The 27750-nt window shown below is 54.6% G+C and overlaps 9 protein-coding genes across 9 annotated transcripts; 4 read left to right on the top strand and 5 right to left on the bottom strand.

Annotated features, from left to right (window-relative positions):
- Nucleotides 1–158: 158 nt before the first annotated feature.
- Nucleotides 159–2378, bottom strand: V2A60_007817 (glycoside hydrolase; the record flags this gene model as incomplete). The annotated part of the gene is made up of 3 exons (XM_083259099.1): nucleotides 159–359; nucleotides 426–1765; nucleotides 1829–2378. The coding sequence occupies 3 exons, from the start codon at nucleotides 2376–2378 to the stop codon at nucleotides 159–161; spliced, it is 2091 nt and encodes a 696-aa protein (XP_083115225.1).
- A 583-nt stretch (nucleotides 2379–2961) lies between these two features.
- Nucleotides 2962–3699, top strand: V2A60_007818 (uncharacterized protein; the record flags this gene model as incomplete). Its single annotated transcript, XM_083259100.1, has 2 exons — nucleotides 2962–3279; nucleotides 3355–3699. 2 exons carry the CDS (start codon nucleotides 2962–2964, stop codon nucleotides 3697–3699), a joined length of 663 nt encoding a protein of 220 aa, XP_083115226.1.
- Nucleotides 3700–3858: 159 nt separating this feature from the next.
- Nucleotides 3859–4586, bottom strand: V2A60_007819 (U1A/U2B'/SNF family RNA-binding protein; the record flags this gene model as incomplete). Its single annotated transcript, XM_083259101.1, has 3 exons — nucleotides 3859–4167; nucleotides 4226–4442; nucleotides 4507–4586. 3 exons carry the CDS (start codon nucleotides 4584–4586, stop codon nucleotides 3859–3861), a joined length of 606 nt encoding a protein of 201 aa, XP_083115227.1.
- A 696-nt stretch (nucleotides 4587–5282) lies between these two features.
- On the top strand, nucleotides 5283–6211 carry V2A60_007820 (ceramidase; the record flags this gene model as incomplete). Its single annotated transcript, XM_083259102.1, has 3 exons — nucleotides 5283–5368; nucleotides 5424–5497; nucleotides 5568–6211. 3 exons carry the CDS (start codon nucleotides 5283–5285, stop codon nucleotides 6209–6211), a joined length of 804 nt encoding a protein of 267 aa, XP_083115228.1.
- Nucleotides 6212–6375: 164 nt separating this feature from the next.
- V2A60_007821 (uncharacterized protein) lies at nucleotides 6376–9014 on the bottom strand (the record flags this gene model as incomplete). The annotated part of the gene is made up of 3 exons (XM_083259103.1): nucleotides 6376–7944; nucleotides 8003–8903; nucleotides 8962–9014. The coding sequence occupies 3 exons, from the start codon at nucleotides 9012–9014 to the stop codon at nucleotides 6376–6378; spliced, it is 2523 nt and encodes an 840-aa protein (XP_083115229.1).
- A 4784-nt stretch (nucleotides 9015–13798) lies between these two features.
- V2A60_007822 (protoheme IX farnesyltransferase) lies at nucleotides 13799–15263 on the top strand (the record flags this gene model as incomplete). Its single annotated transcript, XM_083259104.1, has 2 exons — nucleotides 13799–13866; nucleotides 13937–15263. 2 exons carry the CDS (start codon nucleotides 13799–13801, stop codon nucleotides 15261–15263), a joined length of 1395 nt encoding a protein of 464 aa, XP_083115230.1.
- A 798-nt stretch (nucleotides 15264–16061) lies between these two features.
- Nucleotides 16062–17402, bottom strand: V2A60_007823 (uncharacterized protein; the record flags this gene model as incomplete). The annotated part of the gene is made up of 2 exons (XM_083259105.1): nucleotides 16062–16607; nucleotides 16713–17402. 2 exons carry the CDS (start codon nucleotides 17400–17402, stop codon nucleotides 16062–16064), a joined length of 1236 nt encoding a protein of 411 aa, XP_083115231.1.
- Nucleotides 17403–20181: 2779 nt separating this feature from the next.
- Nucleotides 20182–22311, bottom strand: V2A60_007824 (copper amine oxidase; the record flags this gene model as incomplete). Its single annotated transcript, XM_083259106.1, has 1 exon — nucleotides 20182–22311. The coding sequence occupies one exon, from the start codon at nucleotides 22309–22311 to the stop codon at nucleotides 20182–20184; it is 2130 nt and encodes a 709-aa protein (XP_083115232.1).
- A 3626-nt stretch (nucleotides 22312–25937) lies between these two features.
- V2A60_007825 (uncharacterized protein) lies at nucleotides 25938–27557 on the top strand (the record flags this gene model as incomplete). Its single annotated transcript, XM_083259107.1, has 1 exon — nucleotides 25938–27557. One exon carries the CDS (start codon nucleotides 25938–25940, stop codon nucleotides 27555–27557), a length of 1620 nt encoding a protein of 539 aa, XP_083115233.1.
- Nucleotides 27558–27750: the final 193 nt, after the last annotated feature.

Here is a 27750-nt window from a genome sequence, read left to right on the forward strand (position 1 = left end):
GCGGAGACGTGATCAAACAGGTGTATTCAAAACGAAAAATGCAATGCATGTTCTATCTCTCCAACATCCGCCTTTTCCCCTTATACTACCTTTACAAATGTACAAAAGACCCGACATCAAACAAAACATGGCAATGCACAACTGGCCAATCTAGTGTCTTATTGAGCCGTCGGCGTCGACTTCACCTTTCCAATAATATTTCCGTCCGCATCGCGCGGCTTACGTTGCCAACCAGTCGAGAATAAGTCGCCCATGTCGAATCGCGGAAGCGGGTGCGCCTCCGTGTTGAACACAATCTTGTCCAATGGCATGAGGCTATTATCCGAGAAAAGCAGATACATGTATTTGAGCGTCTCGGCCTATTTCCAGCGTGTTAGTCACTTCCAGAGACATCTCGAGATGTTGACGGGTGCATGTCTACTTACCAGCCAGAAGCTCTCCATATTATCTCTCACACGCGGCGGAATCACATTGGCATCATCCAGGCTCGTGAAGCCGCCCTGTTCCTCCACGGCCGTGTAGTTCATGAAAGACGTAAACATCTCCCAGCCCCACTCGCGGTACTTGACGTCGCCAGTGATGCGCCACATGTAGAACAGGCTTTCGACCGTCTCCGGGCGCTGCAGGTTGTGCGCATCGTTGGACTTGACGCTGAAGTCCCGGCGCCAGGACGCGTGCGGGTCCTCGTCAAACTCGGTGGGCGGGTGGTGTGGTGCGTCAGGCGCGGCTGGCGGGTCGGCAATGTTGAAAAAGGTAATCTCCGCCGACAGTCCCGTGGCCATGTACTTGTACATGCCCCAGCAGGTCTGCATGAGCTCGCGCGCAAACTTCATGTCCTCATCGTGCTGTGCGGTCCACGTAGGCAGCTTGCGCGCCTCGGCCTCGGTCAGGCCCTCCGTCACGGCGAGCGCAATCGTGCCCGGCAGGAAGCAGACCAAATGGTCCATCTTGGGCAGCAAAGCGCCGTCCAGGCCGTTTGGCCGCTCTCCCACAATGGTAAAACCAGAGGGCTCACTGTACGTCAGCAAGTGCTTGCGAATGCCGGCCATGGATTCCTTCCACATGTCGAGATAGACTTTCTCTTTCTTGTTGGTTTGCAAGTACTGCTTGATCAGATATTCGTAGTACGAGTCGCCGCGGCTTCCCAGACGAATATTTTCACCGCGAAATTCGCCGTTGGCTGGATAAATGTAGATGGGCATCAGTCCGCCAGGCATGTTGTTCTCATCGATGACCGCCATGACCTTCTCAACAATCTCCCAATAATTGGTCTCTCCCGTCAGCTTGGCAAGGTACTTGAATTCGAGCTGCAACGTTGTCGCCTCTGCGGTAGAGCTGGCACCCATATCACCATGCGATGGGATGCCCTTGGAGTCGTCCAGCTGAACACTGGCATAGGGGATACCCGATGGCGTATCAAAGGCCCCCAACAGGCGACCTGCCAAGTCGGCAGCCTTTTCGAGATACAGATCCTCACCTGGCTTACCGGGATCATCATCCTTGATCGGTGCGAGTTCGGGGTGCGTTGTCGAGAGGTAGTGGGCGGAGAGCAGGCCACCTAGCATGCGAATCGTCGTCTCAAATGTGTTGACGTCCTGGTGCTGATCCCAAGTCAACGAGTTCGAAATCCATTCCCTGGCGTGCTCGAGGCGTGACGTCAGGTTCATAAGCATCATTGTATCTAGAGAGTCGACAATGATCCAGCCCATGCCCTTGGGAGCCATGTATTTTCCAGATTTCGAGATCGGGTGGAATTCATCGTAACCTGTTTTGTTGGGAAAAATCTCGTCAGCATTCTGCGGTTCCGCGAACCATGGCGGTCACATACCCCAGGCGTAGCGCTCGTAAGCGTCCCAGCTGAGCTCAAAGGCTTCCACCACTTGCGCCCGTCTGTGATCCCAGTCAACAATCTCGTTCTTGGAAATTCCCATGAAACTCCACGCAGACTTGCCGCGGGCTGCCTTGGGCCGCGACGACTGCCAGGGAAGCCAGCCCAGGATGTGAAAGAGGATCACGAGAGCAAGGGCCAGCGAACCGACCAGGCGCTTCTTGCGATACCATCGTCGGTGCCGCCCGCCGCCGTGGTAGTACGGCTTGTCTTTATACATGGGGAGCCCGTCCGATTCGAAGAGACCGTTGACGCGGTTTTGTACGTCGGACAGCAGGCCGCCGCCTCGTCCCGAGACTGTGGCCCATGCCTTGTCCTCGAGTCGGCGGTGCGGATCCTCAAAGTTGGGGACGTGTTTCGGTATCGAAAACGGCATCTTTAATGCATTGGCACCGACTTGGGCTGCCGTATCTCGTATGTTCTCGGCAGCACGCCGTGCTGTGATCTGGAAAACGTTCTTTTGGTGGATGCCGAACGGGTCGCGAATCATCTGTCTGGCCTGGAGGCTTAGCCGCTAGTGAAGGGATGGCGTTGCTGTCGATGTATGTATGGCTGCTTCCCCTGTGTCATAAGGCAAACGTAGTCAGAGTCCAGGGGGAGATGCTCTCAATGAGTAAAGAGGACACACTAAAAGAGACATCAAAGAATGTCCAAAAAAAAAAAAGTGCTCCTCCAAGGGCGGCCTATTCAAGTCGTCAGTCTATTGTCCAAACCTGCCAGCATATACCAGTAGGCGAGTTTCCTCCGGTATTGATTCATCCTGGTCGCGGTGGAGCGGTCCCTTGGAAGAGGCCATGTCAACCTCTTTCCCTGCCCAAGCAGATTCTTAGCGCAATCAGGCTCAGCCAATTGCTCCACTACAAAGCCACTGCCACCGCATGGCTTTATTAACGCTCCATGCGCTGGGCACCTCGACAAAAAGCCTCGAAATTGCCCAGATGACTGAAGCCGTGATGCCGAATGCTCGATCGTGAAAGTCAAGGCGGAAGCTGGCTCCGCGTTGGTACAGGTGGCGCAAACTGTCAAACGATTACTGAGTGGCTACGGACAACGACTACCTACATCGGGCCAAGATGGGAGACATAAGCCATTTCCCAAACCTCAACCAGGCCGAATTTGCAGAAGCCTGTCATTTGCTAGATAGTAGATACCGCCAGGCTACACTCGGGCCGCTACGACGACGATGGAAGCTAAATGTCTGCACAGCCCTAGACACGACATTTTCGCACGACAACAATGGCTATACTACATATATCCAAATAGTTCGCCCGCTTGAAGCCGATGTCGACCTGCCATTTGACCTAGGCGCCTTTTCAATATCTGGAAACGCTACCGAAATCTTGACAAATGCTCAAGACGCTGAAATGATGGAGACGGAGGAATCAGACAAGGTGCGGCATTCAAGGCCTCGTGATTTGTTTTGTTGCATATGTATGATTTGATCGTGACTCTAACCGGGTATATAGCATGTTATCACAACCCAAAACGCCGATCCCGATATTGGCTATGTGTCATATGAGATTCATCTCCATCCCACATATCGCGTGCCGTGCCTCTGGTTTACACTGAATGGGCTGCCCGAGTGGGAGCCAGCGTTCAGCATTGACACCGTTTTCCGTCGGCTGGTTCCGGATAGCCACAAGCAGACCCTTCGCGCAGGTCTGGGCATCGGTGCCATATCAACAGATGTGAGTGCAGATAGCCTCGAGCTCCATGCAACCACCACAAGCTCACAAGGGGCATATAGCACCATCCCGTCACCGGACTACCGTCCTTCTTTATCCATCCATGTCAGCTGGCTGATGCAATGACGCCATTTCCATGTACAAAGCGAGATTATTTGATCATATGGCTTGGAATCGTTGGCGGCTGCGTCAGCCTCTGGGTACCCAACGAACTAATGGTGCAATGAGCTTCGCCTCTCGCCGACAGCAGAGTCAACCAAAAACAGTGTTCAATACACCACACGTCTATTCGTCGTCACTGTCCTCGTCCATGGCCATGTCTTCGCCGCTATCTTCTGGCTCACTCTCGCTGTCTCGGTTACGCTTCTGTCCGCGACCTTCGGGTGAGCCACTGACGTCCTTCATTGCATGGTCCACAGCGCTGGGGGGCTTAGCCGGTGTAGCTGTCGTGCCTGTAGTGCCCGCCGGGGGTGCGTTGAAGATGCTCTGTTGCAACTCGGTCTGCTCAGCGGCAGCAGCGCCCTTTGACGGAAGCGCCAGGCTGCCGTCAATCTTGCTGATAAAATGAGATTTGGACTTGGCGTATTGGATTTTCTGTCGGCATCACTGTTAGCACTGTGGCTCGATTGCGCACCACAAGCTGCCCACGTACCAGGGCTCTTCCCAAGAATTCCTCGCCATCTAACGTGCGCATGGCTTGCGTAGCAGCTTGGATGTCTCGAAAGACGATGTGTGCTTGGCCCCGCATGGACATTGTCTTGAGGGCGACGATGTCGAGGACAGGCCCAAAGGTCGAGAAGAGCATATAGAGCGCTGTTCGCAGGTCGGCTTTTTGTATTTTGGCGGATGGCAAGTTTGTGACATAGATGCTGTACAATTTTCCAATTAGCCCTTGCCCGCAGGCTTTTCTGCGCTGGGAGAATTGAGACTCACGTTTGGTTTGGCGGGATGCTTTGGACCTTGGCGGGGAGGGAAGAGTTGGGCTGTAGCCCGCGTGACGCTGTCGTTGCCATGGCGTTCGGGGTTTTCGTCGCTAGGCTGGACTGTATATGTATTTTCTATGCTATAATGATCCTAGGGTGATTGCGATTAGTCCGTCGAGGGTGGTTTATCGATCGCAGAGATGGGTTTGTTGTCACCAAAGATGAAGCTGTGGAGATTTTTCACGCCGACCAGCCTCGCTAGAAAAGGTTGTCTCGAAGTGGGCCGAACACTGGGAGCTCTCACCGCAGCACCAAAGAGACGGCGCATTTTGTTAGTTGTCTAGGCATTCCGTTGCGCCTCTAGTACCCGCATGGATAAATTCAAATCGTAGCTACAGATTGCTTTAGAACAGAAAGAAAAACACAAACGTGTCTTTAAAAGCACGTGAAATCAACACCGCCCGCGGTTCTGCTACCACCTGCGTTCGCAGCGTTGCCCCATTGGGCGTGACCATACGAGCCGTCAACAATAAAATAATAACCCGAGGTTGCCCTCGCTGATACCCTCAACCATTTCCAAAAGTGACACGCGCTTTTCAAGCCTACTCAATCTCTGAAGGGGCGTTTCTGTGACGCGCAGCAGCCAAACGACTGACTGACCACTTCCCCGCCACGCGCATTGCGCCTCAGTGCCTGGTGGATGCGCACAAAAACCCTGAACCATCATTGCGCGCCTACTGGTATACACGGGTCAAATCCTGACAGCACGCCTAGCAAGCCGCAAACATGGGTCACGGCCATCACAATATCCGCTTTGATGGCGATCCGTATGCTTTATCGGGTGCCTGGAGCCCCCCGACGAGTCGTGCAAAGTGAGCGCTGAACGATGGGCTGGAGGACGCGGCCGGGATACTGACGCGTCAACAGTTTCTGCGAAGAAGACTACGTTCTGACATTTTACCTGGCCGAATTCATCAATTCGGTGTCAAACATTGCATATGGTCGGTCGCATGCAATTGCACTCCCCGCGCCGATCTCTGTCGTTGCTAACACCACCACCACATCTCACAGTGTACTTTGCGTTGCAATACATGTACGGCCCGGGAAGTCGTGGCCTCTTCAGGCCAAAGTTGGACTTCATGTCCATCACTCTTTTCATCCTCGGAGTTGGCTCGTTTCTTTTCCACGCCAGTCTTCGCCAGACACTCGAGTTTGTCGACGAGCTGTCCATGATGGGACTCATCTGGTCCATGCTTCAAGCTACTCTGACTGTCCGACAAACGCCCGCTACTGCCAGGGTCATCTCCGCTACTTTGGCAGTCGTCTTCCTGTCGTTCACCGCGTTCTATCTGAGCTCCCCCCTCATCATCTATCAGGTGATTGCCTTCCTCTCTGGCGTCGGTGTCGTGGTTGTGCGCGTCCTGTACCTGTTTCACTGGATGCAGCCCGCTCTGCCCAAGGCCAAAAGCCGTGAATGGAGGAACCGGGCCGTCACGGCACTCTTCATCTGCATCGCTGGATACGGCATCTGGAACATTGACCTCGAGTTCTGCCACGTCCTGCGGGACATTCGTCAGCGGGCAGGCTTGCCCTGGGCTTGGCTCTTTGAGTTTCACGGATGGTGGCACGTCCTCACCGCTGTCGGCGCCAGCCAGTTCATGACCGTCGCAAGAGAGGTACGCGAGGAGGTGGAGCGTGAGCAGAAGAAGGAATAAGTCCCGCGAGTAAACAAAAAATTCATACATAGGAAGATATCTTGTCTAAGGCTTGTATAATACAGGTTGGAAATGTAAACAAAAAACTAATAGGCAGCTCAGGTCAGAGCTATAGGATAGGCTACCGACAATGAGTCAGACTAGACCGATAATTAAGTAATCTTCTACTCCTCTCCGATTCTGACCGTGAAGGCTGATCCCCGGCTATGCAGAGAACTCGTCTCGTCCTCTTCTCTGCGCCGCGATTCACTACTGTACTTGCCATAGCCTTCTTCGGGAATCATGGATACAACACGTGGCTTGCTCTCTGGGTGACTCCTAGCGGTTGCCTTGCTGTCGGATCGAGCAGGCCAAGGTGGAAAGGGCGGTTCCCGACGCGGGAAAGCACGGTAGAGGCTCGAGATGCTGCTCCGCGGCGAGCTGGGTGATGTAGGCCGGGTTTTCGAGGTTGACCCGCCGCCGGCAGCGCGGGACAGGGCATCGGAGCTGAAGAACTTGGATGCCGGCAAGCCATTGTTGAAGAAGTTTCTGGGGGTGCGCTGCGCGCTGGAGGCGTGCTGGTTGTGAATCGCCTGCGTAGTGCCGCCACCGTCCTTTGGCGCTGGCAAGCTGAATTCCGACCGCAGGTAACCGAGCGTCTCTGATGACCTCCGGGGCCGCACAGCGGTCCGCGCTGCTTGCGGCGAGTCGGCTTCTCGGCTCTCGCCAATGGCAAAGGACATGCCGGACAGCGCAGTCCCGGGCGCCGAGGTGGCGGTATCTGGGCGGGGGGGCATTTGCTGCTGCTGCTGGACCGGGGCCGGAACGGGCGGCGCCACCACGCCGAAACGACGAGAGCCCCAGTCTTCCTCGTCGACAATGACAATCATCCACACGCCGACTTTGCCATTCGACCCGGACAGCGGCGTGCAGTGTAGCCAGCGCGGCCTCCCGGGCGGCTCCGGCTCCTCGACCGTGTCGACGTCGTCGTCGGCGTCCAGATGAGCCTCCAGAGGATGGTTAATGTTGGACTTCTTCCGTGCTGGGCGGTTGTGCTTCCGCTTGCTCGCGTTCAGCCACTTCACTTTGGCTGTGACGCCCTGGCCGGCCGCCAGCGCATCTACCAGCTGCTCACGAACACGCAGCGAGCCCCCGATGCGGTCCAGGAGAGGAGACTGCAGGATACCTGGAACTCGCATGGAGGGGCTTGCAAAGAGAATACGAAGAGACGGGTACGGGCGAACGAGAACGTAGTGCTCGTATACGCCAGTGAGGCGTCCGTTGTGGTGCAGAGATAACGATGCTGCCGTCGGTGCCGAAGTATGTGGCGGGCCTCCGCCCTCAGAAATCGGCAAGTTCTCCTGAGAACCGCTATCCTGAATAATCACTCGTTCCTTGGTGTTGCGGCGGTAATGGCTAGGCTCGTGATCTTGCTTCTCGCTTTTGGGCCCGGCGGGTTGTTGGCTCTTCTCCAACGGCTTTGGCTCAATTTCGGTTTGTAGAGGCAGGCGATGCATGCTTCCACCATACGTGTTGATCGCGTCAAGCTCCTTTGGCGTCAAGATTTCCGCGAATTGTGTGATTTCGTCTTTTTGGCTTGCCCGCACCGGCTCTTCAGCCGTTAAATCGGCATTCTCTTCCACCAATCCACGAAGCGCGTCGAGGTCGTAAGAGCTCATGGCCAGCCCTGATACGTCGACCTGCGCGCCGATAAAATATCGAATCGTCCCTCGGCTGTCGTACAGAGGCGCAAGCTATCATATGAGTGTAAGTGAATCTTCTCTGCTGCTGGCAAAAAAAAATGAAACTTACCATGACAAGGTTCATGAATGGCGAACCATCACGTCTGTAATTAAGAAAAGTCTCATAGTGCTCAACGCCGGCTTCCAGCTTTTCTCGGATGCGCTTGATGCTGAATGGGTTTGTACATGGCCCTTGAAGAAAGCGGCAGTTGCGGCCGATGACGTAGTCCACGCCGTACTGCGTCGTGCGGTTGAACTGCTCTGACATGAAGACGATTGGGTTGTCGTGTCGGGACGGGTCCGTAAGACAAAAGACCTCCGCCAAACCCTCAGAGGCATCGGAGCTGGTCCCCATGACCCGATGGCGGATAGAAACCGAGACAGTCTGAATCCAGACATGGGTGATGTATGCGGGCAAGTCCTCTCTGACCAGGACCTCAAATGCATTGTCCGCCTTTTCTTTCAGCTCCTGGTTGGCTGTGTCGTGTGCCTGGGGGAACGTGTGCGTGAAATCAAAGTCATGAAGGGAGTATAATTGTCGCAGAACTGAGTTGCTGTAATCGATGGCTCGGAGCGCCTTGAGCGCTGATAAGTAATAGTTGAGCAACACCACGGACGATGGGCGGTACTTGTACACAAAGTTGGTAAAACGGTGAAGATGGGCTGAATCTTCAAAGATGGCATGCAAATGGTGCTTCGAGAAGAGTAACTCTGATCTCTGCTCGAGCCTGTATTTGCTTGAGGTTGCTGTCGATTCCTGGTCAGCGGGCATCACCAGATCGAAACTACCCGGATCTAGGTCATCCTCCGCAATGGGATCTAGGCCATCTGGGTCACCATTCGCTGCCTGCAACGCAGGGAGTTCCGCATCTCCATCGGGCAAGGGCTTGTTTGGGTACGGTTCTTGGAGCAGTAATGCTGGGGTTGAGACGCGTGCCTCTGCATCCTCGAGGCTGCGGCTGCTGCTCTGACTGAATCTTGATGAGCATGCATCTCAGTTTGAGTACTCTTGTACTGTATTTGGCATACCTAGAGACAGGTGATAGAGGTGGCACAGCGTCAAGGGCAGCTGTCTGATCCATTCTGTGCAACAGCTGAGACCAGACGAAACCGGTTGCGAACTGAAACGGGTAGTTCAAATTTTGTTTGTGGTATTACGTCGTCGGAGAATGGTCGACATACAACGCTGCGAAAGAGAATGGACATCAAGACTTGGATGGATACACTTGGAAAGAGATTCCGGAGCTAGAGGATTATATATACTGACTTTGAGCTACTCTCCTCTCAGCTTATACTACGTAGCGCCTTGCAAACCTTTGCATTACAACACAGCTGTCGTCGTTCGTGCCGGCGTCGACGATGAAGGCTCTGGCTTGCGATCCCAGCGTCCATACAAGGGGCATCGAAATCGAACCAAACGTTATCGTCTTTTCTTTTTAAGACTAGAAAGAGATCGGAGGTGGCCCCCTTTGACCCCAGTCCCGGAAAGTTTTTCAAGCTGGGCTGCCATGGGGAAGCCATGCAGTGCGTTGCTTTTTTTCGATGAGCCACAATGCAACAGCTCGTTGGCCCCATGGAACCCCGTAGTCAAGGTCCCCAAAGGCGAGTCAACGTTGCTACCTTGAAAAATTTCTTGCATTGATGCAAGAACGACATTTGTGATCTTGTCTGCTCGTCATCTCGTGATCCATAGAACGGTGGCGTCTTGCCTTGTCGAGCGTAATTACGCGGAAGCGTTCTCGTCACAACCCTGTCTGTGCAGCTCAACCACTTGACAGCTTGGTGGCCGTGGCATTTCGTGAAGTGTCTCATTTATCTCGTACCTGCCTGCCATTGCCTCAGTCGAAGCATTGCTGAGCGCGATTCTGGCCTGTGGTCACCAGGACACGACGGTTGACCGACACTGGTACCACCTCATGGCGGCCGCACTAGCATGCTATCAAGGCTGTGCATCCCCAAGACTTTAGACCTCTTCTTCGGGGAGGGGGGCTCGTAATGAGATGAAATAACCAGGGGTCAAAGGAATTGAAAAGTCAGAGACATAGGACGACCGGATGCCTGTCCCTAGCTCTCCCGTCAGTTTCTGCATGACGGATTAAATACTGGCTACGGAGTAGTCACTGAGAGGCAGGCACGTCTTTTTGCCACACCAGTTGTGCGCCCAAAGCGCCATCGCAGATCCCTGTACTCGACCGGGAGAAGAGAAAACTACAAAAGCAATGTCCTCTTCGTGTAACAGGAAACGGTGACATGTGGCGTTTATTATGGGCGACCTGTCAGCATAATAAGGGTAAGACAAAAGGAAAAATTGCAGTAAAAAAGCAAACAAAAAAAATGGGATATGCAACAGTCGGTTCCACTCACACGGCCAACTTAAGTACTGAGTATGGTTATATGGCTGAACGGCCCTGCGGCCCTTCATCAAGCCCTCCGTGACCAAGGAATTTGGCCGTCTTCTCCGAGTACTTGGTATCTTCCAGTAAAAAAACCTGCCTCTCTTTCATGACTTTTCATACTTCTGGTCTCCGGCCACACCTCCTCCTGGGGCCGCGCAGCCGCTCCGGTGCGCCACCGGCTATCTCGTCGTCCGAGTTCGACTCGTCATCTCTTGGGTGATAGGCGGCGTCGTCGCCCAATCGTCGTCTCTTTTTTCGCCGAGGGATCGAATCAACGTCATCAGCGGACATGTCCTCGTCCTCGTCTGTATCTGTCTCATAGCAGTAGCTTCCATCTCTGTCGTCCTTGCGCTTCCTGCAGCCCTTTCTCTTGGCAGATGCGGCTGGCAAACTCGATCTCGGAAGAGAGCAACGGCTCTCTCCCGAGCCGCCCATCTGGCCGGGTGCAAGGGGAAGATTACCCGTGTAAGGTGGCCACGGTAGGTCCCAATTTGCCCTGTTGCTTTCGTTGTTCGGATCAGACCGCCACAAGTTCCTCGCATCAGACGGAAGTACTGGATACAACGTCGCTGCGTAGTCCGGATGCACCTCTAGGAACCTGGACTTTAGTGCATCCAAATCGGGGACTGCGCTGACTGGAATCCAACCACTTCGATTAGGCAAATCTCTCACTGAGCCTATGCCATTTCGGATGCGGCAGCATCTGTTCCCCGAGATATGATGCTGTAAAGCGTTAGCAGAGCGAGCTGAAAATGATGCGAGGCCACTTTTACACTGTATTCCTTCCCGGTGTCTGGTGCGTGCTTTGCGTTATATCTTCGACTGGCTTCTGGAACCCTCCGCAAGCATTTGGAGCAATAATAGTTGTTGTCAGGCACGAAAGACGGTTCTGGTTCACCAAGCACCACGTTCCAATCAGGGGACGCCGGACGCCTCCCCGAGCACCTCGCCTCCCCTTCTGCAATCGCTCTTTCCATGGCAGCATGCTGTCCGAGCTGTGAACGGGCAGGTTCCTCAAATGACAGCTGCTGGAAGCTGTTCAGGACCACATGGATCCTAGATGCCGGGTTATTCTGGGCCCGATAAGCCTCATTTAATCCTTGTACTTTGCTTGAGTCGTCAGAGACGCTGACAAGTCTTCCGACCGGAGCACCGTCGCCGTTTCCATATGCAACCCCATCCGCCAAGTCATTCTTTTCGGACAAGGTCTCAACTGCACTGCCGGGAAATATCGTCGGGCGTCTGAGATAGAGGGGAGCGAACAGTTTGTCACGCATCGACTTGACTGCCTGAAGCAAGCTGACCTGCTCCGGTACTACAGGAACGGAGTGGCCAATTACTAAAGTGTGTTGATGAGGCAACTCATCCATTTCCATTGTATCTGTGAATGTTTCCTGTATATCATAACAGTCGTTATGCGCTAAGTCTTGCAAGAATTAGTCTTTTGGAATGCGCAAGTGTGTATAGAACTGTCTTGCAGTACCTGGTGCGGCCTCGCTCGACTCGGCTTTTTCGGGGACTGTCGGGGCTTTCAACGAGGAAGTTGGACATTCTATGGCAGGATGATCGTTCAATTTCCGGCCCTTGAGCACCGTCTGTGCCGGTTTAGCGGGTAGCCGAAAGTACATCATCAAACTGCTGGTCGGCGGAGACACTCTTGAAACGTTCTGCCAACAGGTTGTTTAACTCTGGATATGTAGCTTTGAACCTTGAAGCTCAAGCGGCTCTGTTATGGATAGAGGGATCACAGAATTACTATATTGTCAAAATGACCGAGAAGTATTCGTTGGGTACTTTGATGGAGGCTCTGGCGAGGAAGTCGAAGACATTACGGATTGTCCACTAATATATACCACTATAAACAAGTGATTGATACGTCTTTGGAGACTTCCCGCTCAAAAGTGCTTTGTATTGAAAATACCATTGATAAAACTATATGAACCCGGTTTGTATTCAATCGAAAGGGTTCTTTGGGTGGTCAAGGCTTTCACGAAGCTGCTTGAAAGCGTTAGTTTGGACCAAAGAAGGCCACTCCTGATATTCTATAGTACTTTCAATGGGAGGCTGTAGCTTGATTTGATTGTGCATGAAAGCATAGTGATTATTGAGGCGCATATGTTACCTTCAATCGGGAATTTACTCTGTCGCTTGAATGAGCTCAACGTGACTTGCTCCAAACTCGGATCTAGAGATCGCGATCCTCCCAGCGCTCTCATTTTTGTCCCGATACCTTCAGACCCTGTATTACTATATGAGACGGAGCTCGTGGACTTGTGAGATACCTGTTGAGCGAAAAATTCCGACGAGTATACAGGCGTTGCGGCAAGTTCCTGTAACCCCGGCGCTGACACTGCGATACTCTGCACACCTGATATGCCGCACTATTGTGAGCCTATCGCTTCATCAATGTGTATGGGCGAGTCTGCCTGTACCTGTTTATCCGATCGACCCTGTTGAAAGAGTTCAATGCTAGGTGCTTGCCCACAAACATGTGTCTGTTTCAAGATGCGTGCTTGCTTGCCTCGCTTTAGTGTTCAAGAACAAAGATTAAACCTCATATTATTCAGTCCTTGTCACCCATTATCCATTCATGGGTGAGGCATCGTATTTCCAATTCACTTCTATTGCCAGCGTCACCCGCTCCATGCAAAACATTGTCATAGCTATAGTTCGCATGCATCACGCTTCAAAGGACCAGCAGCTTGTAGTGTTGCGTGTCAACCTCGTTTGTCAATAGTTGAAAGAGAGCGGTAACTGCGAGGACAAAATCGAATGATTGTCAAAGTCAACGTATGCTGCTATGAGGCATCATCCGTCAAGTGTGAAGGTGTGCCAAATGCGGCGACCCTTTTCGTTGGTGGTATTCCAGCGATGTCTTGAGCTAACTACAAGCCCATGCCGTTAATACTGCAACGAGAATGGATCAATCCTCAGATGATACCGGAGCCTCTATTCACATTTGAATATTTTTTTTCTATCAAGTAATGACCGCCTGTACTCATAGTGACTACAGTTAGCTCATTGTTTACTTCTGGTCCAGGCATCGCCACCACAACCAAGAAACACATCATGACTTTTTTTTTTCTTTATTCTTTGTTAATCAAGTGACAGAAACAGAAATGCAAATAAGTATTCATTTTATTTTACAATTTTTCGTCTCCAACACTGCGTTGCCTCATCCACATAACAGGCGGACCCAGTCACATGACGGGATGGGCCGGAACCGTTGCAGTCGGCGAAGCGTCAAAAAAAAAAGCTCCAGCGCTCGCAGGTTGCGATACCATCTCATCTCGGACCTGATTTGCGGCAAACCTCGGCTTGCTTTCGCGGTTTCGACACGCATAGTACTTTTCACGGTCGCGTCATGACCCGGGGACGACTAAAATGCGGTCTTTACACATACTGAAGAACGCATCCCGACCACAATGCCGTGCTGCAGTTGCGCACGGCGCAGCCCCCGTGGCAACCCGATGGCTGTCCTCGGCGGCCACGAGCGCTCCCACGCCGCGCGTCTCCGCAGCTTCGTTACCGATCGGAAGTGCGACTTTTTGCCTTTCGAATCGGGTTTTTGAACGTTCTCGGTGTCTAGACTTTCTCGTCTTCTCCAGCAGCGCGCGCGCGACGTCCACAACAGCGACGCCAACCTCGTCAAACGAGGCACTATCTGCGCAGCATACCAGCGAAGACCAGTCCCTGGAGCAACTGCCACCGCATCGTCGGAGGCAACTTAGAAAACAACGACAGCAGCAGCAGCAGCAGGATGCCCAAAATGGTGGCGAGGAAGCTCCATTACCGCCCGACGCTTCGTCGCTTCTGACGACTCAAGCCGCTGCACAACCTGCGCAATCCTTCCGACGCACTTTTTCGACCTTTCTCTCGCTCTCCAAGCCTCGACTTTCAGTACTGGTGGTGTTGACCGCCATGGTCCCCTACGCTCTCTATCCCGTGCCCGAGATGCTGACGCCGTCCATGACCGAGACGACAAGCCTGAGCCCGCTCACGCTGTTGTTCCTTACAACCGGCACGGCGCTGTGCTCGGCCAGCGCAAACGCCCTCAACATGCTCTACGAACCCGACACCGACTCCAAGATGACGCGAACAAGAAACAGGCCGCTGGTGAGGCGGCTCATCCCGAAGCGCAGCGCCGCGCTTTTCGCCATTCTAGCCGGCGCCGTCGGTGCGGGTGGTCTATACTTTGGAGTCAACCCGACTGTCTCCTTCTTGGGCGTTGCCAACATTGTACTCTATGCCGGGATATACACACCGCTCAAGCGCGTGACAGCCTTCAACACCTGGATCGGCGCCCTTGTCGGCGGCATCCCGCCCCTGATGGGCTGGGCGGCGGCAGCTGGCGAAGCCGCTACCAAGGACGGCTCCTGGAAGGAATTGCTGCTCGCCAACGATGGCTCCTCGATCGGGGGATGGCTTCTGGCCGGCCTGCTCTTCGCCTGGCAGTTTCCACACTTCATGGCCCTGAGCTGGCCCATCCGCGAGGAGTACAAGGCCGCGGGCCTGCGCATGCTGGCCTGGACCAACTCGGCCCGCAACTCGCGCGTGGCCTTGCGATACAGCCTCGTATTCATTCCGCTCTGCGTCTCGCTGTGCGCCGCGGGTGTCACGGAGTGGTCCTTTGCGGTGACTAGCTTGCCCGTGAATCTCTGGCTGGCGCGCGAGGCGGTGCGCTTCTGGAAGCACGACGGCCACAAGGGCAGCGCCAGGGGCCTCTTCTGGGCGAGCGTCTGGCATCTGCCTGCTGTGCTCATGCTGGCCATGCTGCAGAAGAAGGACATGTGGAGCAGGGCGTGGCGCGGGCTGTTTGGCGACGCGGCAGACCAGGAGGGGCTCTGGGAGGAGGAAGAGCTCGAGGAGATGGCTGGCATGACGGCCGACCGTGTGAAGGAAGCCGCCAAGGCTCTTGATCTCCCTCGCAGGTGATGGCCATGTCGTGCCATGATGCCTGCTGTACAAATTCAACAACCTTTCTCCAATATTGTTTTATTACGAACGTCTACTGGGGGGCATAGCGGTGGTGCTCTTGTGATGGTTGGGGCGGTATGGCATTGTCATTGATGGACATGCGGGTTCTGTAAAGGATGTATACAAATCATTGCATGGATAGAATATCATTACTTTGCTTCTCTTTTTTTTTGTGCTTCTTTGTTCATTTGTCAATCCGGTTAGTTTCTTCTGTGAATCGATGCATTAATAGAGTATTCGTCAATCTATCGAATGATGCCTATGCTAAAACACACAGCAGAGAAAACAGGCTATCGTCTCCAAGCAATGAGATCTTTTCGAGGGGCAAAACTCCCAAAGTGATTTGCACCAGACGGGTGCAAAGGGGGAGGTGAGTCATTTCATACAGAATCGTGACAGCAAAACCAGACAAAATGGCTGAAATAAAAGAAGACACAGAAAAGAGAGAGAAGAAAAGCAACGCCGAAACACCAAATATTCCCACCCGGTTATATCATGACTCGGAAACAGAAAAACGGACAATCGCCAGCACAAAGGAGATTAAAAAGGGAATGACTATTAAGGAAGTGTGAGGCTCCAAGAAGAAAGCCAGAACAAAGGAATGGGAAAAAAAGTTGCAGTGACTGGTGAGTTGGCCGTGAAAGGAAAAGGAGAAAACAAAGCAAAACGCATGAGCACAAGGGGACTCGGCAAAAGAGAAGCGAGAAGAGGCATCGGCGGACCACCACCACCACGCTGTTCTTCCGCCGTCCTCCATCACGCACTCTCGTTGCCCCGTCGCGAGACGTAGCCCGGATGCAGGCTGCCCTCGGAGCTGATGCTGGACGAGTACGCGTGCTGGGGGTGGTACTGCGCGGCGGCGGCGCCCCCGTACATGAGCGTGGTGTAGGCGGCCGGGTGGAGGTGCGCCTGGGCGAGGTGGTGCGGGTGCGCGAGGTACGCGGCCGTCGTCGCGGTGGTGGCGGTCGAGGCGAACGACTGGGCGGCGACCATGTCGTCGTTGCTGTGGCTGCCGCTGCCGTGCGGGCTCGGCGGTATCGGGCTGCTACTGCTGTGGTACGCGACGGCTTGGTGATGCTGCTGCTGCTGCTGATGGTGGGGGTGGTGGTGGTGATGGTGATGGTGCGCGCCTGCTTGTTCATCCACGGGGGTCAGGCCAATCCCGGAAACGCCGCTGTCATCGTCATACCCTGCGGCGGCGGCCGCGGCGGCGGCCGCAGCAATGGCATTGGCGTCGAAGCGCTGCCGGCGGTTGGCGGCGCGGGCGACGCCCTGCAAGTTCTTGAGGCCGCTGGAGAGGCACTAATAAAGAAAGGCGGCACATGTCAGCATTCAACATCTTGATGTGGAGGCTTTTTTTTTCTTCTTTTGCCTCCTCCATAGGCGGCAGGTAGAGAGGTTTCATACTGTTCGCTCCACAAACGCCCACTTCTCTCCCGTCTTGTCGGCGAGCGGCCGCCAGAGCTTCTCGCGCATCTGGACGTACTCGGTGGCGATGCGCTCCATGCGGGCGGCCTCGTCGCTGCCGCGGCCCTTGCTATCGATGAGCCGCTCGTGGCGCTTGCGGCACGCGTTGGACGACTTGGCGGGGAAGAACTGCTCCTGGATCTGGCTCCAGTTGAGGCCGTCGCTGCGCGCCATGATGAGCTGCTGGTCGTCGCGGATGGACCAAGCGCCGCTGCTGGGGCGGTGCCGGGCGTCGAGCAGCGTCTTGGCCTCGGCCTGCTTCAGGAGCCGCTGCTTCTGCTTCTGCTGCGGCTGCGGCTGCGGCTGCTGGTACTGCTGTTGCTGTTGCTGCTGCTCCTCGTGCATGGACCAGCCGCCGGTGCTGGCGCTGCGTCGCAGATCCTGCTGCTGTTCCACGTGCTGGTACTGCTGGTACTGCTGGGGCAGGACGGACGTGCCGGTGTGGAAAGCCTCGTACACGTCCTGCTCCGTGCTGGGCATGGAGTAGTACGCGGCGGCGGCGGCCGTGCTGGGCATGCGCTGCTGGTAGGCTTGGGCCTGTGCGAGGGTGTTGCGGGTCTGCGCTTCGCGCCGCCGGGACGCGCTGCCAGAGTCGCTCGACTCGCCGCGTGAGTGCTTCGAGGCCTTCATGGTTGCACAAAGTCTTGCGACTCGAGGCCTCTTGTTCTTTGTTTGTGGAAGGGAGAGGGGGGAGAGGGGTGTAGCCTATGTGCTCGCTGGATACGGTCGCATCAAGGGTCTTTGGGTGAAACGAGGTATTAGAGATTATTGGTGACGGAGGCGTTTGTGAAGATTTCGGAAGGGGAGAGTACAAGGTCGCGGCCAGGCGGAGAGGGGAGAGCTCGTCACACCAGTGCGACGATTGTGTGAAGGAGTGATGAGAGGTGGTGAGAGGATAATTTTGTCAAAGAATCAAGTTCTGAAAACACGATGATGGGTCGACAACTTTTGGGTGTGTGAGTGCGTGTGTGTTGGATGTGGTATATCAGTTGACAGCAAGGAGAAAGAGACTCAAGGAAATGAAACCTCTAGGAAACAGAACACAACATCCAAAGGAAGCCAAAAAAAAAGAAGAAATAAAAACCAACGGTCTAGAAATGTTGACAATAGGAAACAATTGTTTTGAGAAAAGAAAAGAAAAAGAAAAGAAACTAAGGATTTCAGAAACGAGTATTACAAGATCTGGGCCGTGACCTTTACTTAACGAGTTTGGGGTTTTGGACCCGAGGACGACGACCGCTTCCCCGCGGCCGTCTGAACGTTGACGATTTCTGCCATGACATAAACTCTTGTCTGTGTTTTTTTTTAACCTTTTTTTTGGGCGCTTGGTTTGGCGATGAAACAAGACAAGGGACTTGGGGCCAAAAATGGAAATGAAACAAGACCAATGTGTCCAGGCGAGCCAGATCTGGAGGAATGCGGCCACGGCATTGGCTGGCTGGTCGGCAGAGAAGGAGGCGGCGGCGGTGGCAGCGGCGGCGGCGGCAGCGGCGTAGTAGTAGTAGCCCTAGCAAAGACAGCACATCCAGCAAAAAAAAAAAAAAAAAAGAAAAGAATAGATATGCAGGCACAGGATCTGGGGGCGTGGAACCGGAGGGGGGGCGGTGGACGGCGGCGGCGGGTCATCCATCATCTCACGGGGTGGGCGGCTACGAGGGGTAACCGCCAAGTGCGAGAAGGGAGGGGGATTTCTCTGTACCTGCATCTGGCGCAATGCATGTATATCATTCTAGTCTATACAGGAGGAAGAATGGTATTTTTTATTTTTCTCTCTCGGTTTGAGGGAGGGGGGAAGGGAAGGGTACTGTCAAGAGGTTGTTTGATCAAGCGCCCAGCTTTTTAGCTTAGGTCAGGCGAGGTGAGGTAAGGGGGAGGGAGGAGCCCCTCGCTGCCCGGCGCCTGCCACGAGGCCGCCCAGAGTTCCTCTAGTCGTTGAAAGTCTTGGACTTTTGCCAAAAAGAACGAAGAAATTTGCAAGAGGACCCGTCTCTGGGAAATGAAAGGGGTCGTCGTCTTGCAGCCAACACGACACTGAGAGGGGAGGGGGGGGGGGGCGCTCCTGCCTTGGTGGAAGCGCGCGGGGGGGTACTATGCTCAATTGGGCTCTAGGGCACCGAATTCCTGGGAAAATATACCAAAATTAAGAAAAGAAAATTGACCAAGATGTTTCGCAAGTCCGGAAGGAGGTGATCTTGGACAATTCCGTGGACCGCCGCAGGTTGCTGCTGTTGTGGTGTTTGTTGTGGTGTAAGTCGGGTTGGCTCCACTACGGCCTCGCGGATTGGTCCGCTGGAAGCGCGCGCCTTTACAAGACTTGCCTCTTTGGGACGAGACAGACAGATAAAAGTGGGGTTTCCCAGATGAGGGACGACGCAAGGTGCGCACTGTCGGCGAGGGGGGGGGGGTGTGAGATGAAATGAAATAAAAGATGAAATAAAATAAAAATAATAGAGAGAGAAAGAAAGAGAGAGAGATCTATTTCCGTAGTGTCACATCTGCAGCCCTGTTTCGAGATCTCGCCCTGGAACCGCCAGCGATTGGCTCCGGGCAGGGAGAGGAAAAAGGGAACCGTCGTTCCTGGCTACTACCCTGCAAACACGAGAGTGATCGCCGACGGCGCACCATGCGACCTGAAAAGGATAATGGAGCATCTTATGCATGTATTCTTATTCTTCTTTCTTTTTTTTTTAAAACCTTTTTAATCCATCCATTTATTTTCTCTTTGCAATATCTGCCCATGGTCAAGTCCACTCAGGTACGAGGCGGCCCCCCCCCCCTCGTTTTGGCAGCCGCCCCTGCGCGTAACGACTTTTCATCGTGGCCGGATATTCGCAAGATGAACGGTTGAGAATGGCCCCTGCCGTGTCCGGGTGGATATGCCCTCTGAACCAGTATGCCATGTTTCAGTTCCAAGGTCGGCGAGAGGGGGGAAGCATGCGCCTGATTTTTGACTCGTGACGAGCTTGTCATCAGTAAAAGCTGTTCCGCGCCGGCCGGGCCAGGCCCGCGGCCGACCAAGCCCAAAGTGTAGGCCACACTGGGCCACACCTACTTTCTTTCTCTCTGCGTCTCTTCTTTCGTCTTCAAAAGCAAGACACAATCCTAAATTATAACGGGAAAGAGAAATTATCAAGTCAATTGTTCTTTTTTTGGAATTCATATACCAACGTGATGCAATTGTACAAACTAATAAATGCCCAACGAAAGATTTCACGCCATAACGCTTACCCGATATCTTCTTTCTCGAACCCACGAATACTGAGAAAATGTTCCCAAGTGCCCAGTACTCGCACAGCTTGCTAAAACTGAATGCATTATTGGGGTCTCATTCTAATGCCAGTACAACATGAAAAAATAATCAACAAGAAAACACGTGCATTTCTTCTTCGCCCATTCCAATCTTTTTTTTTTACAGATGCGAATCAGGAACCTGCTTCTCGACGCAGCAGCTGCCGCTGGCACTGTTGCCGCCGTTGACAAAGGCCGTGCGCGAGCTCCGATCCTTGGCCACCGTCGAGGGTGGCACCCAAAGCGCTGGATTCCTGGCAAAAAAGTTGGAGGCGCGCATCATTATCATGACGGGCTCGGCCGGCATCAGCGGAAAGTCCTCGCAGCGCGGAAAGTGCGTCAGGCCAAACTGCATGTAGCAGACAATGTCCGTGTTCTCAATATTCTCGTCGCGCTCCACCCAGTCCGTGATGATGGACGAGTCCGGGTGGCCGGCCTGGCCCGTCGACTGGCAGACGTAGTCGCCCGCGGGGAACAGCTCGTAGTCCTTGTACGGGAGCACGAACAGGCTCTTGCGCGCGAAGCCCGCCCGCTTGTACACCATGCTGCCGGGCTTGGCCAGAAGCGACGGGCACTGGTTGTTGAGGATCTTGTAGCCCACGGGCTTGCGACACACGTCGTTGATGACGTTGGGGTTGACAATGTCCCAGTTGCGACCCGTCTCGTGCTTGTACTCGACCGCACCCTGCTTCGCCGTCCGCAGCGGCGTCTTCTTGCAGTAGAAGCCGTTGCCGTAAGGGTTCTCGGCCGAGCCCAGCGGCGCCTCCGACGTCACGGCGTCGTTCTGAATCACCGTATTGTTGCTGCCGTCAATCTCGGGGTCCACGCGCAGCGAGAAGATGTGCTGGTGGTTGTGCGCCGTGATGCCCCGCGCCACCTCGGTGCCGTAGGGGGCCGCCGTCTCCGACGGGTGCATGCAGTACGAGTTGAGGATGCCCGTGAGCTTAATCTCGAGCTTGTACGTGCCGTCTAGGGTGAAGGTGTGGTAAAAGGCATACTCGTAGTTGGCAGCCGTGATAATTTGTGAGATGATGAGCTTGCGGTCGCGAGCTAGGACGGTGCTGGCATCGCGGTAGTCCATGTGCTTGTAGAGAATGCCATTGTCCTCTTCGTGAATGCAAATAGCGTTCTTGAGAACGGCGGGGAGGCCGCTGGACGTAGACATGATGCCGTCCATGTAGTGGATGGCACCCTTGCAGTCGCAACCGAGCTTTAGAGAGTTGGTCATGAGGCCAGTACCGTACTCACCCACGTCAAAGGCGTGCTTTCTGTGGTGAGGGGGGTCGGGGTTGCCGTAGGGAACGACCATCTCGACAACGCTGATGCGGTTGAAGAGCGTGCGCTCACGGCCTTCATAGGGGTCGTCGATGCGGACGTCGGAGATGACGATGCCTTCTCGGTAGTTGAAGCCAATGTGCATCTTGTAGCCGGCCCACGAGAGCTCGTTGCCACGAATCTGAAACGAAACACCCTCGGGCTGCGTAATGTCAAGAGGCTTGAGCTTGGTCGTGTTGTAACCCTGCTCAATGAACTCGGGCAGAAAGTTGTGTTGGTCCAGCGGAGGCAGCGTGCGCTCGCCGTTGACGTAGCGGATGTCGACGCTGAGCACCTCCTCGGTCTCGGTGTCGGCGACGACGCAGAAATCCAGTGGGTGGGCATACTGGTTGTCGTTGGGCGAGTGACGGTAATACGCGAGACCCTGCTGTAGGCGGCGGCTAAAGTCCCAGCGATCGTCGAAGCCGACAGCCCAGCCGTCCAGATACACCTTGGACATGTCGGTGATGCCAATCTCCTCGCAGGCGCGGATGACGCGAGGATCCTTGCGGGCGACACGCTCCATGACGTCGAGATCTTCGAGCGTCAGGGTGGGGGCAACATTGGAGACGGGTTTCCACGACTCAATGGTGGAGTTGGTCAGGTTGGCAATAACTTCGGCGCAGGTGTTGCTGCCTCTCTGAATAACAATGGCGAAAGCTTTGCGCTCCGGGCGGGGACCGGCGCCGGCCTTGAAGGCGGCGTACTCGGCCTTGCGCGGCTCGCGAAGGGTGACACAGTTGAACTTGATCTCGACAGGACTCGCCTTGTCGCGGATCATCTTGACCGCGTGGGAGATTTCCTGTATCGAGAGCTGGTCCAGCGGATGTGTCTGGTGTCTGAGGCTGGCAGCAGTCTTGGGGCAGTATTCCTGCTCTGGGTAGACCTCATAGCCAGCTATCAGATCTAGATCTGGCTGTAACGCGGGATTAGCCATGGTGGAGGTTGATTATTTCTGCAGGTAGGGGCTTAGAGTTGGGTGTCTTTGGGAAAAAAAAGAACAAAAAAAGAATGAAATGGCTTGTGATGCGTGTGAGAGACGATAAGTTTTTAAATTCTTCAAGTGTTTGTGCCAAATATCATGAAGGAGAAACAATGAGACAAGGTTGGAAAGCCAATAGAGTTATATGGACGGCAAAGGACCCTTCCGAGACTTGGCAACAAAAGACATGAAATTTATGAGGCCACGAGGTCTGTCATGATTAGGCTTAGTCTTAGTTTGGGGGTGTGGAATAAGATCCATCCGCACCACTTCGGCGGCCGAGCAGCTGGACCACCCCGAAGGCGTAACTAGCGTGGTTGCTTGTCGGCCGGCTGAGAGACGGCGCGGGCGTTGACTGCGGGTTGGGTAATCTGGAAACTTTACGATCAGTCTTCGCACCACCAGATGATTGCATCGGAGCTGCGGCACTCCGCGGAACGGAAGTGCTTCCCAGCATTTGATATATCCCGTCGAGGCTGACTAGGCAGCCAGGTTCAGCGGAACAAGGTCGGAGAGCCTCTCAGAATGGGACGGGGCGGGGGATGCGGCCGCTGTATCTGGGTCGAGGCAACGAAGAGGAGTACATGGATCTGTTCAGTTGGCGGGGTTGAAAGACGTGTACTGGTAAAGACTTGCAGCAGGCTGGCCGGTCTGCCGACGTAGATTGGACAGACAAGTGGTCATGCTGCATCTTGAACGGCGCGGCGGCGGCGCGATCCCCACTCAGCATAGCAGGACGGCGCGGCGTTCGGTGACATGGTATGTGCTGATTGACTGCGGGCGCTCGGCCACCATAGACGGGCAAATGCCGGCCAAAAGTGTTTTTTCCTTCTTGTCAGAGTTCACCTGCCGACCATCGGTGTCGGCTATCAGTAGGAAGCTCTCGCATTAACTAGGGACCGCTTTTTTTTCTGGAAGTAATAGAAGCATATGCCGGCGGTACTGGGTCTTGCAAGGCAAAGGCTGACCCCAGACGGGGCACGATGTCGTCGAGCTGTGGGTCCGGCGTCCGCGGACGTGCGTGTCATGGGCATCTATGGTATCTGTGCTCCATCGTTACGGATTCTGGGGCGGCGCTTTTCAGGCGATGGCGAAGTGGTGCGGCGGCGGCGACCTCCTGGAACGCAGGATGTGGGACTGTTATGGATTCTGGGGTCGTTGATTGTGCCAGATTAGGATATTTCTTGGGTGGATTAGCTGGATAAGGCGCACGTACCGTAGTTGTCGTTCGTTGCTCGTTGTCCGCGAGCCGCGACGAGGAGGATAAGGAGACATTGTTGACGGAATCTACGGAATGAGGAGGAACATGAAGAACAAGGCGGGAAAAGAGTCGGGTGTACGTAGCTCCGAGACGGTGCCGACCCTGGGTGAGTATTGCGCTTTGGGTGGGCGCGGAGTCCGTGCCATGGCTGGCCGTGGTGGTTCAAAAACGAGGTTTCATCGTCTGAAGTGGCATACAAACTTGTTTCTTTACCTTGTTAGGCGGGGTTCGTCAGTGCAACACTATAAAGCAACGACAGGCCGAGAAATGAAAAGAAGGTCGCGATGTCGATGAGGATGATGGAAATTAGAAACAAAAGAGGCCGAGAAAAGGAAAATGAGGTTGTTTGCAGTTGTCTAGATTTGGGACAGGGGATGGGTCGCGTCTGCGGCATGAGGCTCTGACGGGCCGCCAGAGTGACGCAGCCGGCAAGCCAAGGTACCTGCAGGGTACTTGATTGTTGTCTGGGGAGGAAACTTACCACCTACCAGTCGGTAGTTGACGGAGGAGACCATCGGCTGCCCAATTAATTCTACGGCATGATACTTGCTACCTTGGATCACGTTGGGAATTTATTTGGAACTATTACTGTTGCATTGCAAGCGCATGCAAGGTTAGCTGTACACCCAGAGTAAGCACTGTTACAGCGGCTACTGGGAACTAGCTAGGTACCTACTGAGCAGGTAGAGGGCGGGCAGCTTTCACGAGCTCCCAGCCATATTCAGGGTGTACACGTCCATACGGCTGCCTGTATTTGAATGCAATGTAGAATCGGCACTCAGAGAGATGCAGATATATTATTTACAGACTCCTCTTCCTCGTCTTCCCCCGCAAAGATGGATGCAATGCCCGATAACGAGTCCACTTTTTGCACGGGGCAGCGACGGCGTTGATTGTATGACTTATTGTCTTATCAATATTGGTACTGCAACTTGGCTATCAGCACGAGCAGCTCGCATGATCCATCTCTCAACTCGAATAGGCAGTTGGTCCATGCGATTGTTATCTTGCCGTGATACGCAACGAAAGGGCCCAATTGGTGTCAACAATGTCTTTAAGCTTTTCACACTTTGGGAGCCTGTCAGCAAGGAAACGTCCTGGGTAGATGGATGAAGAAATACCTTGTGCAGGCGGCAGGTTGACAATCGTAATGGCAACTGATCTCCGACGACCCGTTAATTATCAAATTAGAATCAAAGCAAGTACTCTTTAGGTATCTCAGCTCTTCCGTCGTCCTTCTGCTCGCTACCCCACCCTGACCTCCTCGCCGGCGCAACCCCCAGTTTCTGCGATCCCCAGATTTTTTTTCCTCGCCTTTTTCTTTGGCGCGCCACCAATGCTTTGCTTGGCTGCTCGTCGCCAATACTGCCCTCCGCATATGTCTCGCCGAGCCTCTCATAGCCACACGACTGACCAGCACAAGTCCACTCTTCCTCCCTGATACCCCCAGCGCCACAGTAACGCTGATACCGTGCTCGTCGCCGCCGAACCCCGGATCAAGCCAACCGGCATCCATCAATCCATCCTCCTCCTCCTCATCACACTCACTCACTCCTGATCACTCCGGTGCTTCTCGTGCACGCGACTGAAAGGCGGCGCTAGGCTTCCCCAGGATTACTCTCCTTGCCCTTCCGAAAGCCCTTCCCCTCCTCCTCCTCTTCTCCTCCTCCGTACCCATCTCTTCTCTCATACTGGCCTGGCCGCGCGTGTCGCCTCAAGAACAGCATTGTATTACATGCCGTTCTCCAGTTAGTTGACTAGGGTCTCCTCGCCGTAGGGCGCAGTCCGACCCAATCTGGTTGGCATCACTCACCCTTCTTCCCTTCCCCTTGCACTTGTCAGCCCGAGACTACACACACGTACACACACACACTACACACGCCCCCGGGCTGGGCTACCCAAGCTCGATCGCCCTGCCCCCATGGAGTAGCTGGTCGCAGAGGCGTCCCCGGTCTTTGGTCCATTATACTTAGGTCGGTGCGATCCTCACACAGTCGCCAAGTGCTGTCCCAGTATCTGCACGCTCCTCTTCACACCTGTTCAACCACGGATTGCCCAGCTTCCAATCAAACCACACGCTACGAGCTTTCGATAACAAGGCTCCTCATCATCCGTACCACATCGTCTGCAATACATCTCCTCCAAGCCTACGAAGCCTACCTCCTCGGCCTTCCTGCGTTGCTGAGTCGCTGCCTTCGTTTTGAGTAGATACTCGCTACCAAACGCACCTGCGCCCATCTTCTTTTTCCCGTCGTTGTACGGTACACCTTCCGCTAGAGAATGAAAGGGAACCACACGCGATCCAACAAGAGACCATACAATGGACGGCGGCAAGGTTCACATCGACGACCTCGACCAGGCTGCCCTGGACGCCGGCGATCTTGCCGCGCTGGGCCATGCTGAGACGCTCACCCGCAAGTTTGACGTCTGGAGCATGCTCGCTCTCTCCTTCTGCATTCTCGGTACTTGGAGTACCTGCGCCCAGAACCTGGCCAGCGGTCTTCTCAACGGCGGTCCCGTCGCCATCCTCTGGGGTCTCGTCCTTGTCTTCTTCTGCAACCTCTGTGTCGCCGTCTCTCTCGGAGAGCTCTGCAGCAGTATGCCGACTGCCCTTGGCCAGGCTTTTTGGATCTCTCGTCTGTGGGATACGCCCTGGGGCCGTCGCTGCTCGTACATGTGCGCTTGGATCAACACATTCGGTTGGTGGACTCTTACGGCTTCCCAGAATGCCTTCATGACCCAGTTTCTCCTTGGCATGAAGCTCATGTTCCAACCGGACTGGGAGGGCGCCAACAAGGGCTGGGTCAAGCTTCTCGTCTACGTCGGCATCACTGTCGGCTTTAGCGTCTTCAACCACGTCGCTTGCCGCAATGAAAAAATCCTGCCTGGCTTCAACAACTTTGTCGCCGTTGGCTTTGTCGGCCTCTTCTTTGCCATCGCCATTGGCCTGCCCATTGCCGTTGGCACCAAACCGGAATTGCACTTCCAAAACGCCAAGTTTGTCTTTGGTACTTGGATCAACAGCACTGGCTGGAATTCCGGCGTGACTTGGTTCCTCGGCCTCGTCCAGTCGGCCTATGGTCTCACGGCCTTTGACTCGGTCATCCACATGGTGGAAGAGATCCCCAATCCCCGAAAACAGACACCCATGACCATGTACATGTCTGTCATCTGCGGTGCTGTTTCTGGCTGGCTGTTCCTTTGCGTGTGCCTCTTCTGCGTTCAGGATCTCAAGAGCCTGCAGGAGCCTGCCTCGGGCCAGCCCTTCATCGAGCTCATCCAGGACGTCGTTGGCCTCAAGGGCGCCGCCGTGTTTGTTGCCCTGTTCACCTTCAATGGCATGGGACAGGGCATCAGTGTCATGACATCGGCCTCGCGACTCACCTGGAGTTTTGCTCGTGACGGCGGCATCCCCTTTGCTCGCTATTTTGCTCATGTTGACGAGTACTGGCTCATGCCCGTGCGCGCCCTCTGGCTACAGGCCGGCATCATCTCTCTCGTCGGCGTCCTTTACCTTTTCGCCGACACAGTCCTGCAGGCCATCCTGAGCGTCAGCACGATTGCCCTCACCATCTCCTATGCCATGCCCATAGCAGCCCTTATGCTTGCCGGTCGCGAGCGTCTCCCGCCTGGCGGCACCCTGCACCTCGGCAAATGGGGACCAGTCCTCAACTGGATCTCGCTCGTCTACTGCACTGTATCCACCATCTTCTTCTTCTTCCCCTCGGCCCCCAACCCCAGCATCGCCGACATGAACTGGGCCATTGCCGTCTTCGGCATAATGCTGGTCGTCTCCATCAGCTTCTGGTTCCTGCAGGGACAGCGCACCTACATGGAGATGCAGGATCTGCCCGAGAACATCTTGTACGCAGACGCCGCCCACACCCCCCCGACGGCGCACTCGACGACTAGCAGTCCTGACGATAAGAAACCGATCTAGGGTCGACGGCGGAACCGCCACCGAATCTTACGGTACGTTTGGCGCAGACGATACGTCGCAGTCGATGCTTGCTGGACCGTCATCGGCGGGTCTCCCTCAACCCGGGCGCGGCGAATGGAGGTAAGAAGGTTTGCATCGAGCCTAACATGACCAAAATTTGGCCTGTAGCTGCTAGACTAGTCAGAAGAGAGGG

This window comes from Cordyceps javanica, chromosome 5 (assembly GCF_051103115.1).
Source record: "Cordyceps javanica chromosome 5, complete sequence".
NCBI lineage: Eukaryota > Fungi > Ascomycota > Sordariomycetes > Hypocreales > Cordycipitaceae > Cordyceps > Cordyceps javanica.